Below are 22534 nucleotides of genomic sequence, written 5' to 3'. Positions count from 1 at the left end.
TACAAAGTTGCAAAGGCAATTCAGTGGAGAAAGGACAGTTTCTTCAACAAATGGCACTGGAAAATCTGGACACCCATATGCAAAAAAAGTTCCTCATACCATATACAAAAATTAACTTGAGATGGATCCTAGATTTAAAGGTAGGAGCTAAAACTATAAAACTGCCAGAAGAAAACACAGGAGAAAATCTTAGTGATCTGTGACCTGACAAAAATTTCCTAAAAAAAGCACAAAATGTTTGATATAAATTTTCTAAAAATCAACAAATTGCACTCATTGAAATTTAAAGCTTTGCTCTTTAAAACACCGTTAAAAAAAATAAAAAGGCAAGCCACATGCTAGGAGAAAATATTTGCAAAAATATATATCTGATAAAGGACTTATATCTAGAACATAGACAAGATCTTTACAACTTAACAAGATAAACTGAATAAAGGTGTATAAAAAATTTGAACACACAATTCACAAGATACATGGACGGCAAATAGGTATGTGAACTAACGCTCAAAATCATTAGTTTTTAAGGCAAATTAAAATCACAATACACACCTACTACGATGGCTAAAGAATTAAAAAGATACTCCATACCAAGTGTTGGTGTGAACATGGTATTTTTACACAAATAACGCATGCCTTCTATGTTTGTTTGCCAACTGCATCTTCCTCCCATGAGGTATTTTCCTAAGTGTGCCACGCTAATTTTTTTACAGCAACATATAAAAAAAAAACTGGCATAGCAGTGCTTATGAAAATTCCTCATGGGAGGAAGATGCAGTTGGCAAACAAACATAGAAGACGTACGTTATTTGTGTAAAAATACAGTATATAACAACTGAATCACACATACACTGCTGGTCCAAACATAAAACAGTACAACCACTCTGGAAAACAGTTTGAGAGTTTTTTCAAAGGCTAAGTATACATCCACCATACTGTTCTATTACTAGGTATTTTTCCAAGAGAAATAAAGCATATGTTCACAGAAGACTTATATAAGAATGTTCATAGCAACTTCATTTGTTAGAGCCCAAATCTGGAAACAACCCAGATGTCTATGTGGAATAATGGCTATAAAAAAAGAGTGAACTACTGGTATATGCAGCAATATAAATGAATCTCAAAATAATTATGCTGAGTGAAAGCAGCCCAGCAAAAGAACCCATACTATATATTTCATGCATATAAAATTATAGAAAATCCCAACAAATCTCTATGACAGAAAAGCAGATCACAGTTGCCTATGGGCGGTGGAGAGGAGCAGAGGGTGGGAAGGAGAGATTACAGAGGGACAGGAGGAGACTTCTGGGAGCAGTGGATATGGACACTATCTTGATTGCGGTGAAGGTTTTACAGGTCAAATGTCAAAACTTACCAAACTCCATACTTTAATTACATGCAGTGTACTGGATGTATGTCAACTATATTTCAATAAAATTGTTAAAAAAAAACAAATACACACAAAACCAAAATTATTTTACATCTATCCATTGGCATATTTTAATAAACCACTAAAATACTTTCAAAGAACTTCAAATGACATGAGGAAAAGCTTACGATATACAATAAAGTGAAACTGGCCACATTTATAACTTTACGCAGGATGACTGCAATTACTAAAAAGCTTATGTACACACAGAAATCTTTCTGGCTGGAAACAGATCTGTATAAATAATAATTTTCTCTGGGTTAGAGAATCATAGGTGATTTAAATTCTTTTCACACTTTTCTCTATATTTTAAGGTTTTCTTGTTTGTGGCTATGTCTTGTTTTATTATTACTCTTGTTTTATCTGAGCTTGCAATACCTTTATAAGCAGGAAACTTAAAAAAAAAACTGAAGGGTAAGAAGTTTGAGTGATTATCTGTCCTGGTAAGTGATTCCAACCTATGTACCCCTAAAACACCAAGGAGGGACTCTGGGAATTCATATGGGGACCAAGTATTATTTGTAGACTTAATAATATACTTTACATTCACATGAATTACTATTTTTCAAATATTCATAGGTGCACACTGAAATTCAACCTTAATCTGTAAACCCCTATCAAATACGAAAGGTGAAACTACTCCTGTAAAGATCTTCCAAAACTTATTCCCACGTATCTATCGGCTGTGGGGTGCTTTAGCTGGTATTTCTTCTGCTACCAAACCAGCATGTAGGAAGGGTCAGCACGGTACCTGGCATTCAGTTAGTACCGGTTCCACTACATGCTCGTATTTCTCTGCTTTTCACGGCATTCCAAGCCACCCCTTACTGTCAAACTTGTGCTTTGGGCTTCTCACACTGTTCATATCCCAGAGCAGAATTTAAACTTATAGAGCTAAGTTAAACAATCAAATATGCTCTGTACCCAGAAGGGCTTTGAAAGCCATTTCAGGTAAACATTGAGGCTTTCTGTAAATGTGAGATTAAGACAGCTAGAAATCTGATTCCCAGTTAAGTGAGGCTTACTGGTCTGTGACTGATCCTGGGGGAATCATTAATGTGTGCTGACGTTTCCATAACTGCTCAAAGTAATCACCTCAGAAATTACTGTCAACACATAATTTTCATTATAAAGTACAGTATTAAAGAAAAGCAGAGATGTTAAACTCTCCGTGGTTTAAGGGTAATGTAGTTTACCTCAAAGAATTATTCTCTGCTTTTTGTCTGCCAAGTTCACTTTCGGTATCCATTGCCTTTCTTGCTAGGGATTTCATTTCTTTTTCCACAGTGGTTATGGTTTCCTTCATCAAAGTCATATTAGACATCTGCTCCATACGTTCATCATCAAGCTGTACAAGCAAAATGACAAAGTTACTGACGTCGCCAAAAAAGCCTTAGTTCATCTTTTCGAAAGAGACGTACTCACTCTGCACAGACTGTGGTTTATGGCAAGATTTACATGGAGAGAGGACGGGGTCAGACCTGGCCGCTGCGAGAGGTTTTACGGACGAGGGATCGGGTGGTATCAACAGGAACAAGCCACTACGTGGCTCTCCCAAAAACCTATCCTCAGGTGTCAGTCTACATTTTTCAATCTGGTTCAATTTGACTATAGCATATACCGTATTTTTTTTTTTTGCAAATAACGCACCCACACATAATAGGCAAAGCGTGCCTAGGAAAACAATGCGCGAGAGGGTCGTGCGGCAGCAGAAAAACACACAACGTGCACATTGTTTATGGTACGGTGCATGCCCTATTCACAAAAGGATTTCTTCTTTGTTCAACATGAACAAATTACACATACAAAGTGGGATTATTGTTTTTCTCCTGTCTTCTGCTTTTTTTTAAACTCATAACAACATATTACAGACGAACTTATAAAAAAATTCAATCAAATTTGGTAACAAAGTAAACTTCCCTTCTTATATATATTCATAGCATCTCAAATCCTTGATTAGTAAAAAAAGATAATGATTCACATTTACACTCAATTCAAATATATTCTTTCATTAATTTTTATGTCCTCATAATTCTCTCTGCTCTATCTTTTCCTTAGGCAGAATGAGCCATTTTCTCCATATCTGACAACATCATCTTTAATGAAATAGGAAAATGAAAAAGTTGCTAAAATCCCTGACATTGAATTCCTAATTTTTTTTAAAAAAAGAATACATTTTTGCAACCCCAACATAAAAAAGATTTTACTTACATTTTCAGAAGGAAATAAGCAAGTGAAAAAGTGACAAATTATACCATACATACCACCTTATGTTTTTGGACTACAAATACTACACAGTTATTTTATCTTAGAAAAAGTAGAACTTCTTTGAGCACAAGAAAAAGGGAAATGGAAAAACCATTAACAGTTTATAGCCAAAAGGGCAAAACTGATTTTTCTTTACGTTATGGACTGTACACTCCAGCTCCTCTATCCTTTGTTCCAAGTGAGCCTTCTCATTAAATGCTGTCTCTTGAGCAATCTGTTCAAAAAACAAAATAAAGTGTCTTTAATTTCTCTGCATGTGTCTCATATGTGTTCATATAGGTGAAATGTCTCTCGAACCTTTAGCCTCTCCCTCAGACTATCTCGCTCTGTGGTCATTCTTCGTAGATCGGTGAAGGCTACATCTCTTTCCGTCTCCACCCGCCGGAGGATGGCATGCGCTGTCGTAGATTTAGGAGACTTGCAGCTTTTCATCATTTCTCGTCGAAGTCGGGCAATTTCTTCCTGGGCCTGTTAATTAAGTACATAGATCCATCCTGCTTTAACAACTTTGAAAACACATGTAAATAGTTACCTTATATCCAACCAGTTGAAATGCAAACCTATATTAATATGGGAAACCCTGGCGGCGTAGTTGTTTAAGAGCTGGCTGCTAGCCAAAAGGTCGGCAGTTTTGCCAGCCAAAAGGTCGGCAGTTCAAATCCATCTGTGCCACCAGGGCTTGAAAAGGTACCGATGCCTGTACTAAGTGCCAACAATCCTTAATCACCCATTCTCTCAGGCTAGCGTAACCTGGCGCTCACCCATTGCTCTGCAGAATCTGAATTCCTAATTTCACTACTGACCTCTACTCCCCAAATCTAACGGCCTTTTCTCAGTTCCTGTGCTCCTTGGTATTTCTGCGACATCTGGTATTGTTTTCAGCACCCTTCTTAAAATCCCTTCCTTCTTTGGCCTTATAACATTGTGCTACCCCGGTTCTCTGTCCTCCTGATCTCTTTCAAAGGCTCCTCTTTGCTCGTCCATGTCCAGCTTTCTCATTCAGAGACCTCATCCACTCTAAAGCCTCTGTCTCACCCCTAAACGAGGACGTCTACATCTACATGTTCAGCTCTTCCTCCCCGCACTCCAGTCCCGCACTACTTAATGCCTAGTAGCAGTTACTCCCAAACGTACCACCATCATCATCTTACTCCGTCTGAAACCAAACTAGTCTTTCCCCTCAAACTAGCAGTAACTTTCCTATTTCTTCTTCTCACTTGAGACAGAACTTCAGTTACTCCCACTCCCCCTTATTCCTCCTAAAATCAGATCTTGTCAAGCCTTCCTTGTTTTGCATCTGTCCCTACCTGTATGTCCACTGATAACACCCTAGCTCAGTTCTTAATATCTCATGTGTGCCCTATTATAACAGCCTCCTAAAGAGCTTCACTGTCCATGGTCTCTCCCTCAGGAGAGATTGTCATATGACGAGAAAATACACAAGAATTATGTAAGAGATACTAGATTGCCACCAAGCTAGTACTATAAAAACATTTTGTTCATATTTATCTTGCTTTTAAAAAAAATAGGTTGCCTATTACTTACAGGGCAAGGTATAAACCCCTTATTTGCTCCCTGAACGACCTCTACCGTTTAGTCCAGAGGTCAGCAAACTACATATAGCTCAGAAGCCAAACCAAGTCCACTACCTATTTCAGAATGCCTGTCAGTAAAGAATGGTTTATACCTTTTCAAATGGCTGAAGGAAAATCAAAAGAAGAACATTTCGTGGCATATAAAATTTATATGAAATTAAAATCTCAATGTCTATAAATCATGTTTTACTGTAACACATCCACATTCTTTCTTTTATTTTCTGTCTATGGTTGTTTTCATGCAACAACAGCAGAGTCCAACAGCTGCAGCAGAGGCCATATGGGGTGCAAAGCTGAAAACGTCTACTATCTGACCCTTTAAGAGTTTGCAGGCTCCTGCTCTCAGTAATCTACTCCGCTGAGAAACCCTGGTGGCGTACTGGTTAACTGCTATGGCTATTAACCAAAAGGTCGGTAGTTCAAATCTACCAAGCGCTTCTTGGAAACTCAAGGAGCAGTTCTACTCTGTCCTATAGGGTCGCTGTGAGTTGGAAATCACTCAACAACAATGGGTTTGGTTGGGTTTTGGTTTTACTCCACTGACACAGACCTTCTATTCTAGTCATAAACTAACCTATTTACTATCGATTTTCCTGCCTTTATTGTTTGTCTCATACCGTTGCTTTAGTCTGGAAAGTCCCTGCTAGCCCTTTTAGGGGTAAGAGAAATCCTATTCATCCTTCAAGGCTCAAACGCCTTATAAGCAAAGATTTACTTCATCACCATAACTAAAAATGCCCACTGCTTTTACATCTTCAATATCTTCTAGAATGCTAACAAAAAATAAAGAGAATATACTTTACCTCCCCGACTAGATTACAAATTTATAGAAAACAGGGTCTACATCTTATCATTTTCTCTATATGTAAGCCCAGAACCCTACATATATCAGGTAACATACGGGCTGAACTGAGTTCCTGGGCATTATTTAAATACCTCATCTTTACAGAGCCACGTAACTGTAATTATTGATAAATTTTAATATTTTTAAAAGAAATTATATTTGTTGTTTCTGGAGTTTAATATTTATTGGATAAAGAACTATTTGATTAATAAAGGCTATAAAATAAACTAAAAACTGACTTTCCTAAATTAAGCAAATTACAGGGCATTTCCTAAAGTGATTCATAGTACTTCAAAGTGATGTTAGTATTTTTTATCCCCAAATCCTAATCTTTACACCTTGAATTCACCATACCTCATCATTTAACACTTCCCCATTTTTTATTCCAAATTAGACTATGTTTAAGCATGCATATGATTTTTTAATAAGGGAATAACATATACATGCATGTTCATATACACTAATCAATCCATGTAATATTTTGGAAAATATATAACATTTCATTGAGAATATCTTAAGAATGGATGTAATTCCCAAATTTTAGATTAACCTGACTGGTGAATTTCAGCACTCTTATAGAATTTAGGAATAATTCCACACCTCTAGAACTGAATGCTATTAGTTACGTACTTTGTTTATTTAAAATAAGCTCACCTGTTCATACAGAAGAAAGGTCTTGTCTCTCTCAGATGTAAGAACCTTGACATTACCCTGAATTTCTGCCAAATGACGCTCGTATTTTTCCAGCATGCATTTAAGTTCTTCACGATCCCTTGTCGTCTTCAAAAGCTCTACATCACAGTTTGCACCCTACAATTATTACGTAAGAAATTTAAAATTCCTCTTTGACATGTTGTACTAGTAGATTATGATGGCAGTACACAGTCTCAAGTAAACATGAGGATAATCCTAAGAGGAACTGATAGAAAAAGAGTCAAAAAACGCCTCTCTTTTAAAGAGCCTCATCCCAAATTTCTCCACCTTTGTCTGATCACCTTCTGTCAGGAACTGAATTATGTCCCCCAAAAAATATGAGTATCATTTTGGCTGGACCAGGACTCCCGGTATTGTGTGATTTTCCTGTATGTTATAAATCTTGCCTCTATGATGTTAGTGAGGGAGGATAGGCAGCAGTTCTGTTACTGAGGCAGGACTCAATCTACAAGACTGGAGTGTTTCTTGAGGCAATCCCTTGAGATATAAAAGAAGCGAGCAGAGAGACAGGGGGACCTCATACCACCAACAAAGCAGTGCCAGGAACAAAGCACGTCCTTTGGACCCAGAGTCCCTGCGTAGAGAAGCTCCTAGTCTGTGGAAAGATTGATGAGAAGGCTGACAGAGAGGGAAAGCTTTCCCCTGGACCTGATGCCCTGAATTTGGACTTTAGCATACTAGACTGTGAGAGAATAAATTTCTCTTTGCTAAAGCCATCCACTGTGATATTTCTGTTATGGCAGCACTAGATGACTAAGAATTTGGTACCAGAGCAGGGTGCTGCTCTAACAGACACCTCAAACATGGAAATGGTTTTCACACTGTGAATGCATAGAGAACCAGCAGCGGCAGAGAAGTGGCAGTGGAAGAGAACTAGAAGCAGCAGAATCAGGAGACCACACAAGACAGAGCTGGAGCCAACCTGTGGAGCGAGACAGCTGACTGCCTGTGCGCAGGAGGCTTCCTGGCAGAGGGAGGTGCCTCCAGGCACTTATTGGAGGGGCTACAGAGCTTTGGAACACTTGCCCCAGCAGGGCAGATGCAGGCATGAGGCCCGAGGAGCTGAGAGGCCAAGAAACCAAGAAACAGAAGCTGAAGAGACAAGGAACGCAAGAAGCCAAGCTGCCTCAGTCTCAAAAGGTATGGCCATTACCTCAGGGTTTTCAAAGGGTGGCGCCACAGCCTTTGGTGTTTCTAAGGGTGGAGTCGCCACTCAGATGGACTAGGAGGATGGTGCACCTAAAGCCGAGGGAGCAGAGTTGCTGTCCCAGTGGACCTGGAAAGTGAAGCTGAAGCCCAGGGCTGAGGGGCCTCCACTCAGAATCTGGACAGTGTGGCCAATACCAAGAGTCTGGAAGGCAGGGCCATTGTGTAAATTGTCTCAGAGAACAGAGGATTATTTTCAAAGCCTTGAAGGGTAACGTAATGTGTTTTGCTAACTTGCCTGGGGCCTGTTATCCCTTCTTTTCCTCCAGTTTCTCCCATTTGTAATGGAAATGTCTAGCTTATGCCTGTTTTGCCACTGTACCTTTGGAAGGGAATAACTTGTATTCTAGATTTCACAGATGAAGATGAATTTTTGGATTTTGGACTTGGAGTTAATATTTTTGCTATGAGACAACTGGGTAAGTATGTTTTGCATGCTGCAAGGATGTCATTTTTGGGGGGCCAAGGGTGGAATGTCATGGATTGAATTATGTCCCCCCAAAAAAGTGTCTATCAATTTGGCTGGGCCAGGATTCCTGGTATTGTGTGATTTTCCTGTCTGTTGTAAATCCTGCCTCTATAATGTTAATAAGGGAGGACGGGCAGCAGTTGTGTTAGTGAAGCAGGACTCAATCTACAGGATTAGATTGTCTCTTGAGGCAATCTCTTGAGATATAAAAGAAAGAAGTGAGCAGAGTGACAGGGGGCCTTGTACCACCAATAAAGCAGTGCCAGGAGCAGAGAGCGTCCTTTGGACCCAGAGTCCCTGCACAGAAGCTCCTAGTCCAGAGGAAGATTAATGAGAAGGCCAACACAGAGAGAAAGCCTTCCCCTGGAGCTGATGTCCTGAATTTGGACTCTTAGCCTACTAGGCTGTGAGAGAATAAATTTCTCTTTGTTAAAGTCATTCACTTGCGTATTTCTGTCATAGCAGCACTAGGTGACTAAGACACCTTCCCATCACTACTGATACTGGGGATAAGAACGAACACCTAGGATCCACTATGCTACCAAAGAGACCTCTGCTGCCCAACCTCTTTGGTATAGCGATTCATGCTGAATCAAAATGAATTCTTTCCACATTAGGTAAATCAAAGATTAGAAAGCCAATGTTTAAGCAAAAAGCTCCAAAAAGATTTCTAAGTTTCCAAAACCTACCCGGGAAGATGGAGACGGGCGTCTTGGACTTTTAGACCTACTTCTGATCATCCTTCTCAAATTTTGAGCTTCACTCTTGTAGTAATCTCTGTCTGCTTCTAAAGTCTTCACAAAGGAATCAAGTCTAGAAGGAGATTTATTTTGTGCTTTTTCAGTCTCTAAAATTATCTTGCCAAGGAGGAAAAAATTAGGCCATTATTTCAAGCTAAACTATAGCATCATTTTCTAAATGAAAGTTGAAAACAAATAAAATCCTTCAAATTGTATTAAAATGCTCAAATTTGGTACTCAAGACTATAAAAATTTTAAACTAATTCATCAATACTTTTAAAGAGCAGTTAGGTATCTTTCTTTTCCAACATTTCTGGATGTGCTATGTACTTATTTAACCGAAAGTATCTCTAAATTTACTCAATAATTTTGAAGAAAAAATGGTAAAGAAATATTGGAGATGCCAGAAACGTCCACAGACCTGGCACAAGTCCTAGAAATGGAATTAATTTGCTTTAGGAAAATGTACATGCTCCTATTAAAGCATCTGTCCACACTGCTTCAGTTTGTTCGATAATTGTTCAATGAACAAATAAATTAAAATGACTGCTGGCTATTGCCACACTTGTATGCAGTTTGAACCCACCCTGCAGCTCCTCAGGACGAAGACATGGCCGTCTGCTCCCACAAGGATCACGGCCCAGAAAACCCCGTGGGGCAGTTCTACTCTGCCGCATGGGGTCACTAGAGTCGGAATTGATCCAATGGCACCTAGCGACAACAACATGCACATTCAAGTGCATTTCCATGAATTGCCTTTGTTTTAATTATATTTAGAAACATTTCTTTTACAACATTTATTTACCAATACTTTACTGGAAGAAAATGACACATATACTTTCAGAGTATTTCAGCTATTTTAAATGATAATACTAAAATGTCTAAATAGAGTAATTTTCATTTCCTTCTGCTACATAAAGAAAGCACATTACTCAGAATTAAGTAACAAATCCATCGTTTAAAAAACACTTATTGCTGAGGGAAATATAAATTAATCTGTAGACAACTACACTTCACATTTGGAGGATTAAATGATTCATCTTCATCATTTTAAATTAAGTAACAGCCAAGGCCATTCACAAAACCAACCAAAAGTTCTCCCCCCGCCATCTCTCTCTATCTCTCTCTCTGTCTCTGTCTCTCTCTCTCTTGGGGAAAAAAAGGAGTAATGGTGAAATGCAGCAAGAGAAGCATCATTCTTACAGATGGAGGTGCCCCTTTGGAAAGTGAAAATTGTTACTGGTCACAAAAGGCATGAGAGCTTTTTTTAATATACATGATTATATATCATATTTAATTAAATTATAAATAACTTTTATAATCTTACAAATTCAATAGAATTACTTGAAATGTATTTATTAAAAATGTACTTACAGATCTAAGTCTTTTTATTGTATCTTCCAAAACTATTATATTATTTTGCTGGCAAATAAGTTCAATCTGAAAAACAAGCCAAGAAAAATTAAAACTTTTTTTTCTTTTTTTTAATTGTAATAATTAAAACTTCTATTATTTACATTAAAACGTTTTAAGCTGTTTTAATTGGAAAGAGAGCATCAAAATGAAATGAAGCCATTTGATAAAAAACGGGAAGACTACGAACTATTCAAAGAAAGAGAAGGAACAAGCCTGCCCCTTTATGTCTGCCTTACCTTTGATGGTAAAGGAGCCTAGGGTGAAATGTAGCAGTTCCTTTCAATTATCCAACGTTCTGGGTAAAATATTAATTGATTATATCTTCCTGAATTACCTCCCATGAACTGGGACAAAATGTTAATGCTAATTAGAATTCTGAACATGGTAATAAGGAAGAGATAAAAGAATGACTGGAATAAAAGAAGCCTTCCCAAATCACCCAAGTCGGAAGTAATTATTTGCTTCTCTGAACTCCTTCAGTAGTTTAGTTCAACCCAATCCACAAAATAATTTTCATATCAATTACTGACATTTAACATACGAAGTCTTATAGTATACTTACCTATACCCACTACCGTCAAGTCGATTCCAACTCACAGCAACCCTATAGGACAGGGCAGAACTGCCCCATAGAGTTTCCAAGGAGTGCCTGGTGGATTCGAACTGCTGACCCTTTGGTTAGCAGCTGTAGCACTTAACCACTACGCCACCAGGGTTTCCATAGTTATCTACAGTCATAAATTTATCAAGCAATTAAATTGCAAATTCCTAGAGGACAGTGACTAAGTTTTTATACAAAGTTATAGAGTTCCTTGTTAAGAACTAGCATATTGGTTTTTAATGAGTGGATAAAAACCTTTCCCTTGTTGATATGGAAACCCTGGTGGCATAGTGGTTAAGAGCTATGGCTGCTAACCAAAAGATTGGCAGTTCGAATCCACCAGGCATTCCTTGGAAACTCTATGGGACGGTTCTGCTCTGTCCTGTAGGGTCGCTATGACTTGGAATCGACTCGAAAGCCACGAGCTTGGGCTTGTTGATGTTCCTTAATCTTGATGTTCCCTGATGTTGCCTACTAGCCTTTAAATTTGAATTTACTGGAATTATTCTTATTTCTTCTTTAGACTACAGTTATCTTCTAATATTTCTCTGGCAGTCATATTTAAGTTTATCAACTATTAGAAAGGTATTGTTTGGATAAGTTTTTGTAGACTTTTAGATAAATGATTGTCAATGTTTTAATTTATACTACTATGCAGCCCCTAAAAAGAAGTGAATCTATTTTGAATGATATGTAAAGATGTCTACAGTAAACTGACTGAAAAAAAAACACACGTTACAAAACAGAATATCAGAACGATTTAATTTTCATAAAAAATAAGTTCATATACACATATAAATTTATAAACACACATCCTAGATGCAGATAGAACATAATCAATGAAATGTTAAAAAGGGTAAATACGTTATATCAATTATAAAAAAAAATCAATTATAGCAAAGTATTATTATACAGAATTAAATTTTTTTTCATTATATTTTTCTATATGGTCTGAAATTTTTATAATAAACATGTACTGCTTCTATAATGATAAAACAATGCTGATCCCACTATGAAAATCAAAATTATAACAAGCCCAAATGAAGAGATGTTAACCCAATTTTTTCATTTATTTGACAATTATTTAATGAGTACCAACTATGTACCTGACATTGTATTATATGCAATGAATAAAACAGACATGGGGTTTACATTCTAGTCAAAGAGAGAGAAACAAAAGATAATAGGCAAAATATAAATCAGACAGATTGAAATTGTCAAGGATTTCATTCTACTTGGATCAAAAATCAACACACATGGAAGCAACAGCCAAGAAATCAAAAGACCCATTGCACTGGACAAATCTGCTGCAAAAGACCTCTTTAACGTGTTGAAAAGCAAAGATGTCACCTTGAAGACTAAGGTGTGCCTGACCCAAGCTATGGTATTTTCAATCGCCTCATGTACATGTGAAAGCTGGACCATGAATAAGGAAGACTGAAGAAGAACTGATGCCTTTGAATTATGGTGTTGGCGAAGAATATTGAATACACTGTGGACCACCAAAAGAATGAACAAATCTGTCTTGGAAGACGTACAACCAGAATGTTCTTTAAAAGAAAAGATGGCAAGACTACGTATCACGTACTTTGGATATGTTATCAGAAGAGATCAGTTCCTGGAGAAGGACATTATCCTTGGCAATGTAGAGAGTCAGCAAAAAGGAGGAAGACCCTCAAAGAGAGGACTGACACAGTGGCTGCAACAATGGGCTCAAGCATAATGACGTCTGTGAGAAGGGCACAGTACCAGGCAGTGTTTCGTTCTGTTGTAAACAGGGTTGCTATTAGTCAGAACCGACTTGACGGCACCTAACAACAAATGATTGTGTCATTCAAAAAGCATTTTATGTGCACTCATATATGTTTTAGGAGCTCTGGCGGTGCACTGGATAAGAGCTCGGCTGCTAACCAAAAGGTCAGCAGTCCAAATCCACGAGCCACTCCTTGGAAACCCTATGGGGCAGTTCTACTCTATTCTATAGGATCACTATGAGTCAGAATGGACTCAAGGGCTACAGGCTTGGTTGTAGTTTTTAGATGTGTCAATTAAAAAGATAAACTATGTGAAGAAACTAATAGTGGTAAAATTATAATTCTGCTTCTTCATATTTCAAATAATTGTGTTCAATTGTCTGGGAAACACTGTATTAAGGCATGAATGATTACATGAATAATAAACAAGACAAAAGGAGGCATATAGTTGTGGAAGTTTTAAAATATATCCACAAATTCTCTAATATTTTCCTCTTCAAAAAGTGGAGCTTGATTTCTTTCGGATTGAGAGTGGGCTATACTAAGAGATTCGATTTTTATCAACAGAATATACTGAAGGTGATGGTATGTAACTTCTGAGCCTGGGTCATAACAGACACTGTAGACTTTCCTCCCTGCTGTATAGTGAAGGTGATGATACATAACTTCCGAGCCTGGGTCATAACAGACACTGTAGACTTTTCTCCCTGCTGTATAGTGACGGTGATGGTACATAACTTCTGAGCCTGGGTCATAACTTCTGAGCCTGGGTCATAACAGACACTGTAGACTTTCCTCCCTGCTGTATAGTGAAGGTAATGGTACATAACTTCTGAGACTGGGTCAAAATAGGAAATGCAGATTTACCCCCTTGCTGTTGTCTCTTGGATCACTGGCTCAGGGTGGAGGTGACAGACAGGGACCCACTTGCCATGAAGAGGTTCACTTGGCAAGGAAGCAATGCCTCCTGCCAACAGCCATCTAAGTGGGCCATCTTAGATGCAGATCCTCCATTTACAGTCAAGCTATGATTGCAGTCTTGCCCTCATCTTGATTACAATTTTCTGAGAAACCCTGAACCAGAACCACCCAGCAAAGACACTCTTGAATTCCCATCCCACAGAAACTGTGAGATATGTTTGTTGCTTTAAGTCATTAAAGTTTATGAGTAATTTGTTATATAATAGATAGTACAATACTAGATATTCAAAACATTTCAGTGTAATAAACGATGGGAGAAGTTACTCTGCGGACCTTTAAAAACATGAACAACTAGAAGTAAACTCTTCCCATTAAATAAATTTAATATTGCAGTATCATCTACCTCAGTTCCTGACAAACTAACACTAGCTTTAGCCTCAGACTGTTCCTCCACATACCTAGGACATAATCTCCAACAGTAGAGAACTCATTCTTTCCCAGCTCTCAAATTAGAAATTCTCTACCCCCCAAATTAGGGAAGAAATCTCTCCCCAATAATTATAAACCTAACTGCACACACAGTGATGATGAGAACACACATTGGTGCTCATACACCCAACCCAGTTGTGCATTCTTCGCATTCCCATTCTACCCTGGGGCAGCCACTTACTGAAGCGGGGAAGTTCCCTGTTTGAGGGCATTCCACCAACAGGAATAGAGGACCTATTTCCATTTTGTCCTCCATGTAATAAGTTCCCTATGTTATCCCTTCAGCAGCAATGTTACCTCTGCTTTATCTCTAGAACAGCTGCCCCACCTCCTCCTTGAACAATTTTCCAATTCTCAGATACAACCCTAACATTCCATACTATGTATGTATATCTATTTCCTAGAAACACTGTTCTGAGCCAAGAAGAGTTTCCATTTGTAAATTAATATTTCCAGTTTTAGGTAAATCCTGGCTGTTATGTTTTTGATTTTTTATATTCTTGAAATTCTCCCTTTTGATAGCAGAGTTCACCCTGACAGAGTAATCGTTTTCTCTCTAGAACACAGACCCTACCAATGCTTTCTAAAATTGATGAATTCTAAACAGAGATTATTTATTGGAATTCAGCCAATTAGGCTTCACTCAGTCTTGTACATTTTTCTGCTCCTCCCGATCATATCCTGAATATCAGTTAATTTTTACTTTAAAGAAGGCGACTTACTTTAAAGTAATTAACTTCATGTATTTAAAAATTCCATTAATCAGCCTTTTCGCTAATTTAGACTTATATTTTAAACAGTCTAAACCGGTGAGGTTTACTGCATATATACACATACCATCCTACAGTTAATCAACAGTTAATTTTGTTGTTGTTAAGAATACACACAACAATATATACCAATTCAACAGTTTCTACGTGTACAAAGATTGCTAGATCTTTCTCCCATAGAGCAGCTGGTTAGGTTTGAATTGCCAGCCTTTTGGAGATCTTAACCACTGAGCCACCAGTGCTCCTTAAATAATGTGGAAGTGGCATAGAAAAAGGTAATCAATGAATCAGAGTCCAGAAACATAACCATGCACATATGCGAATTTACTATCAATCCTATCACATACCACAAGAAAAAAAAAATTCCAGAATGATCAAAAAATAAAAGTATAAAAAACTATTAAAAGAAAGTTTTTAGAAACTGTTTTTGTATTCTTGAGGTTAGAAGGCCTTCCTAAACAAGAATCAAAACTCAGAAGTCAATAAAGACTGACAAATTTGATTACATAAAAATATAAAACTTTTGAAAAAAACTTGTATAAGAACACTATTATAAGAACTGGAGAAATAGTTTAAACAGAGAAGAAAATATTCTTTGATGGTTACAAGATGGGGGAGGGAGGGAGTGAGGAAGAGGGGTTTTCACTAATTAGATAGTAGGTAAGGTTTATTTTAGGTGAAGGGAAAGGCAATGCACAATACAGGAGAGGTCAACACAACTGGACTAAACCAAAAGCAAAGAAGTTTTCTGAATAAACTGAACATTTCAAAGGCCAGCGGTGGGGGTTTGGGGACCATGGCTTCAGGGGATATCTAAGTCAACTGGCATAATAAAATCTACTAAAAAAAATTCTGCATCCCACTTTGGTGTCTGGGGTCTTAAAACACTAGCAAGCGGCCATCTAAGATGTATCAATTGGTCTCAATCCACCTGTTGCAAGGAAGAATGAAGAACACCAAAGACACAGGTAATTATGAGCCTAAGAGACAGAAAGGACCACATAAACCAGAGACTACATCAGCCTGAGACCAGAAGAACTAGATGGTGCCCAGCCACAATCAATGACTACCCTGACAGGGAACACAACAGAGAACCCCCAAGGGAGCAGGAGAGCAGTAGGATGCAGACCCCAAATTCTTGTAAAAAGACCAGACTTAATGGTCAGACTGGGGCTAGAAGGACCCTGGGGGCCATGGTCCCCAGACCTTCTGTTAGCCCAAGACAAGAACCATTCCCAAAGCCAACTCTTCATACAGGGAGGAAACTGGAATATGGGATGGAAAATGACACCGGTGAAGAACAAGCTTCTTGGATCAAGTAAACACATGAAACTATGTTGGCATCGCCTGTCTGGAGGGGAGATGAGAGGGCAGAGAGGGCCAGAAGCTGCCCAAATGGACATGAGGAAAGAGAGTGGAGGGAAGGACTGTGCTATCTCATCAGGAGGAGAGCAATTAGGAGTATATAGCAAGGTGTACATAAATTTTTGTATGAGAGACTGACCTGATTTGTAAACTTTCACTTAAAGCATAATAAAAATTAACTTAAAAAAAAAAAAAGTAAAATAAGTTAAAAATGTGAAAAAAAGGCAAGAAAAAAAAGGATGGAAATATATGTATCTGTTTGTAGATATCTCTGCAAAGTGTTAAAAGATTGGGGAGGGAGGTAAATATACAAAACATTCCTGTTGCTTAAAGTTTTTGTAATCACTATATATTAAGAAATTTTTGAACATTTTTTTAGAGAAAGCAAACATGAGATATAATTTAATCCTTAGACATTTAAATACACTGCCAAATCTAAAAGGTTTTCAAATGATACAAATAACAATGTTGCTTTTTCCATTGTATTTAGTAATCACGTGATTTTTAAAGCAGAATTAAAACCATGATCAGTAGTGCATCTAATACCTTTGCTTCTTCAAGTTCCTTGTCGGCGGTATCCACCACAAAGTTTTTCTCTTTCTCTAGTTGCTCTGCTAGTTGGTCAACTTTAATCAGTTCTTTACAGAGGTGCTCATTGTGGCTGGTTAAATCATCCACTTGACTGCTTACCACCTCCTTGCTATCCAAGAGTTTCCTAACATAGTCTTCCAAGCCATGATTTGTCTGTTTGAGATCTTCAATCTGTCATAATTAAAAAAAACACACACACACACACACATTATAATTTTTTCCTTAGCAAATGTGGAACGGAATTACAAATTCTTATGGAATCCAGACTTTCTGGAGCCACTGATGCTGGGTGAACCCCCAAAACTATTGCCCTGAGATAATCTTTAAACCTTAAACCAAAAATATCCCCTGAAGTCTTCTTTAAACCAAACAATAGTTTAGCGTAGTTAGTAAGGAAAGTCTGCCTTGAGCATTGTGCTCTTTTAAGAGCTGTCTCTATGGGACAAAATTGACAACAGCAGCTCGGAAGGTTAGACGGGAAGCTTAGGGGGCAGTGAGCTTATGTTAGTCGGGGAGGGACAACTCAGAAAAGGAGGGTGGGAATGGTTGCACAACTTGAACAATGCAATCAATGACCATTAATTGTACATGTAGAAATTGTTGAATTGGTGACTGTTTTTTTGCTTGCTATGTATATTTTCATTAACAACAATAAAGTATTAAAAAACATTAAAAAAATTTTTTTCCTTAGCTTCCCTCTGAGGAGAGCAACTAGGTGACTAGAATCAACTGTACCTTCTAAATTTTGTATCATGTGGATGTATTACCTATTTGAAAAGATAGATTTAAATAAAACTTAAATTTTTTCATAGCCATATTTTTCAAGAGTTTATTTTAAAAAGAACTTAATTACTACTGATTTTTAACTGAACTATGAGAAAAATGGTCCAATGTTATATCTGCAACAGTCCTGAAATTATTTAATTTTAATAATTAATATCATTAGTCAAAGAGTTCTTCAGAATTAAATTTCTCATTATTGTTACCAAACACTCAACTGTTTAGCAAGGTCCTTCTGAAAATATCAGTAACTTACCTAAGTTAAATACCAAATCAATCGAGTATATGTTGACTAATGTAGAGGACCACAGCTTTCCTTCCCAACCCACTATCAACACACGAATGAAGGAAAGGGTGAAAGGGCCTTGCTGTCATTGAGGTATCCAAACGCCTTTAAAGAAAGATATATACAGACCCATTGTTATGGACTGAATGCCCTGATGGCGCAGTGCTTAAGAGCTTGACTGCAAAACGTTGGCAGTTCGAATCCACCAGCTGCTCCTTGGGAACCCTACAGGGCAGTTCTACTCTGTCCTATAGGCCTTGCTATGAGTTGGAATCGACTCAATGGCAATGGACAAAAAATTGGTTTTTGGTTTTTTTGGTTTGTGTCTTGGTCATCTAGAGCTGCTATAACAGAAATATTACAAGTGGATGGGTTTAACAAAGAGAAATTTATTCTCTCACAGCCTAGTAGGCTGCAAGTCCAAATTCAGGGCATCAGCTCCAGGAGAAGACTTTCTCTGTCAGCTCTGGAGGAAGGCCCTTGTCATCAATCTTCCCCTGGGCAAGGAGCTTCTCAGCACAGGGACCCTGGGTCCAAAGGACACGCTATGTTCCCAGTGCTTCTCTTTGGTGAAGTCCCCATGTCTCTCTGCTTGCTTCTCTCTTTAATATCTCAAAACAGGTTCGTTTAAGACACAATCTAATCTTGTAGATCTCATCGATGTAACTGCCACTAATCAATCTCATTAACATCATAGTGATAGGATTTACAACACAGGGGAAAATTACATCAGATGACACAATAGTGGACAATCACACAATACTGGGAATCACGGCCTAGCCAAGCTGACAGATATTTCCAGAGACACAAATTCAATCCCTGACAGTATGCCTATGATTATAATCCATCTGGGAATGGGGTATCTTTGTTATGTTAATGAGGCAGGATTAGCGTAGGGTTTATCTTGAGTCAATCTCTTTTGAGATATAAAAGAGATTAAACAAGGAAGCTAGGAGGCAGAGATGTGGGGAGAGCGATGCCCAACCACATGACGATCACCCAGGAGCAGAAGCTCCAAAAGACAAGTATCTTCCTCCAGAGGCTACAGAGAGAGAAAACCTGTCCCTAGTGGTGGCACCCTAATTTCAGACTTCTAGCCTCTGGAACTGTGAGAAAATAAACTTCTGTTTGTTAAAGCCATCCACTTGTGGTATTTCTGTTACAGCAACACTAGATAACTAAGACACCCACTGAACCACAATTACATGCCAGGAACTATGTTAAATTCCAAAGATACAAAATAGGTTAGGTATCTGCCCTCTGGGAACTTATTGTTTAGATGAAATACATGAACAGAGAATTGTAATACATGTTAAGTGCCGTAATGGAGATATCTATGGGGTAACATGGTGGCACAAAGGTCCTTTTCCATAGTATCTGTCTCTCATTGTGCATTTAACCCCTACTCTGGTGCAAGGCACTGTGTTGGTAGCTGCGGAAAATGTACAAAAAAAACGAAACGAAACAAAACAAGGAACAGTCTCTGTCTTTAAGGAGCATCTAAAATTGCTACATCCCTGATCTCTTAGTTGTAATATTATTTTTACCCTGACTTTGCCTTCTTCAAATAACTATGGGGTATCTCCTGCCAAACCATCAAAATCAACAGTTTTCTTTAAAAATATAATTTGTCACTATTAAGTATCCTAAAGGCCAGAAATTGCTTGTAACTAAATATGCTATGATGTCATTATTATACTCAATAAATACACACAAATAAGCATAATAAAAGCCACTATTTTAATCCAACCTTGGCTTTGGTATTTTGTAAGGCACATTATCTTGTGGGATTTGGAGCTGTCAGGTAACTTGTGAGGTTAAGAAGTTGAATTTTCAAACCCAAGACAGAAGGAAACTTGTTAAGAATTTTAAAACCACAAGAAGGGAAAGTGTAAATGCACTTGCTATTGCCTTAGTTGGGCTGTTTATCACAGGAGCCTGAGTTACAGCACCACCTCTCTTCTCCTCTCTTGGCCTCTCCCCTGTACTGCCAGAAAATCTTCGAAAAGACAAATTTAAGGTAATGCTTGTGACCTTATGGTATCTCGTGAGACTTAGAATAAGATGGGAAAAAAAAGCCATTTGTGATCAGAGCCCTACTGACCTGACCAGCAAAATTTCCCACCATCCCCAGTATATGCCTAACCGCCAGACATGCTACAAGAAACCATCGCACTAACTCATTCTTAACCCTACTCTGTGGGAGTCACTGAGAATCTTAAGAAAAAACTTTGATCAGGTCTCAATTTCAGTACAAAAACATACTTCTTTCAGATGTCTAGTTTGCTCTTACCTCACGGACCATCAGTTCTTTAACTGCTAGTTCTTTCTTGCATGTGCCTCTAGTGATTTTACAGTAACATCTGCAGCCCACCTCTAGCCACCTGTAGGGAAACTGCGCAATGCTTTCCTGTATGTTTGCTATCCTCATCTCAGGCGTTCCCTAAGTTTTCCTCTACCCTTAATATCTAAGCTACTTCCATTACTAGTATATTTTATAAACTACGGAATGTGGGGTAAACTAACAGGAGAACTTCACTTTATCTGTCTCTGTGCCTTTTTGTCTTTGTTCGTGGCTTCCGCTGTGCCGGATTACTCCAGGCACACTTCTCAACAAGAACACCTTGAAAATGCCTGCTCACCTTCCACTGCGCCAGCAGAGGTTAAATGCCTCTCCTCTCTGGGCTCCCATAAAGCCTCTTACATAGGCTGTTGCTGTGTTTTATGAGATGTAATCGTTCGTTCCCTCCACTACATTCTAAGCAACTTGAGGGGAGGGCCATGTCTCTCATTTCTGTATCAACGTAACTCTCCATTTCTGTATTATTTAATATCTATCTAGCAGATGGTATTCAATATATTGTTAAATAAATAAATAATAAATTTACGACACTCCCCTTACCTCTGAACTCAAACCCTGCTTTTACTCAGTTTCAAGACACAAATACTTCAGGAGAGGCAGTAGAGGGCAGCAGAAAGACTGTGAGCTTTGGACTGAGGCAGACTTAGGCTTAAATCGTTTCATTTCTTTACAATTATGCAGCCTTGGGTAATTTACCATACCCTATTCCCTTTGATTCTGAGAGATAAATCTGAGTTCACAAGAAATGAATGTGAGCCTACTGAATCTCATCTGCTAAACACAGAGAATTTACAGAACTGTAGCTAGAGAGATTATATAAAAGCTCAAGTAACATTTCTTGCAAATAACAGGTACTCAAAAAGTAGCTTTTTTAAAACTTTTTATTTTGATGTTAATTGAAGATTCACAGGAAGTTGCAAACACAGTACAGAGAGGTGGAGAATGATTCTTCCCACTTTACTCTTCTTCGAAGTTGTTTTGGCTGTTCTAGGCCCTTTGCCTTCCCACATACATCTTAGAAAAATCTCATTAACACGTGTAAAAGCCATACCAGGATTTTTAGAGGAACTGTGTTAAACCTGTACCTCAGTTTGGGGAGAACTGACATCTTTACTATGCTGAGGCTTCCAATTCAAGAACAAGACATGTCTCTCCATTTATTTAGATCTTCTTTCATTGCTTTCATTAGCATTTTGTAGTTTTTAGCATACAAGTTACATACGTGTTTTGTTAGACTCACACTTAAGGATTCCATCTCCTGTTTGAGTAACTATAGACGGTACCATATATTTAGTTTTTGTTTCCATATGTTTATTGCTAATATATAGAAACACAACTTTTATATGTTCATCTTGTATCCTATGACCTTGCTGAACTCACCAGTTTTTGTGCTGCAGATTTTATGAGATTTTCCATGTGGATGATCACATCATCCGTAAATATTCTTCCTTTCTCATCAAATAGTTATGATGCTGTTCATTTTTTTGGCTGGTTGGTTGGTTTCACTGTTTTGTTTTTCAGTCTAATCTCTCTGTGTTGTTAGGGTTGGGTAATTTCTATTTTCCTATTCTCAAGTTCACTTATTCATCCCTCTCTCCTCTCCATTCTGCTGCTAAGCCCATGCATTGATTTCACTCTATTTTTTAGTTCTAAAATTTCTATTTGGTTCTTCTTCGTATTTTTTATTTATTTGCTAAGATGTTCTATTTTTTCATTTGTTTCAAGGGTGTTCATAACAGCTTTCTGAAGCATTTATATGAAGGCCACCTTAAAATCCTTGTCAGGAATTTTAACACCTGTTTCATCTCAGTATTGGTGTCTCTTGACTGTGTTTTCTCCTTAAGCTGTGATCTTCCTGGTTCTTGGGATGGCAAATCATTAAGCTCTGGTATTACAAGACTCTGGATCTAATTTAAATTTGGTGTTTCAACAGGCCT

At 38.0% G+C, this 22534-nt stretch overlaps 1 protein-coding gene across 4 annotated transcripts in view; it reads right to left on the bottom strand.

The window, feature by feature from the left end:
* The window catches only part of TSGA10 (testis specific 10), a 147469-nt gene that overhangs the window by 108201 nt on the left and 16734 nt on the right, over positions 1-22534 (bottom strand). For all 4 annotated transcript variants that reach the window (XM_049856556.1, XM_049856558.1, XM_049856557.1 and 1 more), the window contains exons 3-9: positions 17125-17340; positions 10637-10702; positions 9212-9379; positions 6788-6943; positions 3992-4162; positions 3831-3908; positions 2623-2774 (exon numbers count right to left, since the gene is read on the bottom strand). In XM_049856556.1, the coding sequence (XP_049712513.1) occupies positions 2623-2774; positions 3831-3908; positions 3992-4162; positions 6788-6943; positions 9212-9379; positions 10637-10702; positions 17125-17340 (1007 nt within the window). The remainder of the gene's footprint in view (positions 1-2622; positions 2775-3830; positions 3909-3991; positions 4163-6787; positions 6944-9211; positions 9380-10636; positions 10703-17124; positions 17341-22534) is intronic.

Source organism: Elephas maximus, chromosome 17 (genome assembly GCF_024166365.1).
Source record: "Elephas maximus indicus isolate mEleMax1 chromosome 17, mEleMax1 primary haplotype, whole genome shotgun sequence".
NCBI classification, from domain to species: Eukaryota; Metazoa; Chordata; class Mammalia; order Proboscidea; family Elephantidae; genus Elephas; species Elephas maximus.
Note: the sequence above shows the minus strand (reverse complement) of the source record. Positions and strands in the feature narration are given on the sequence as shown.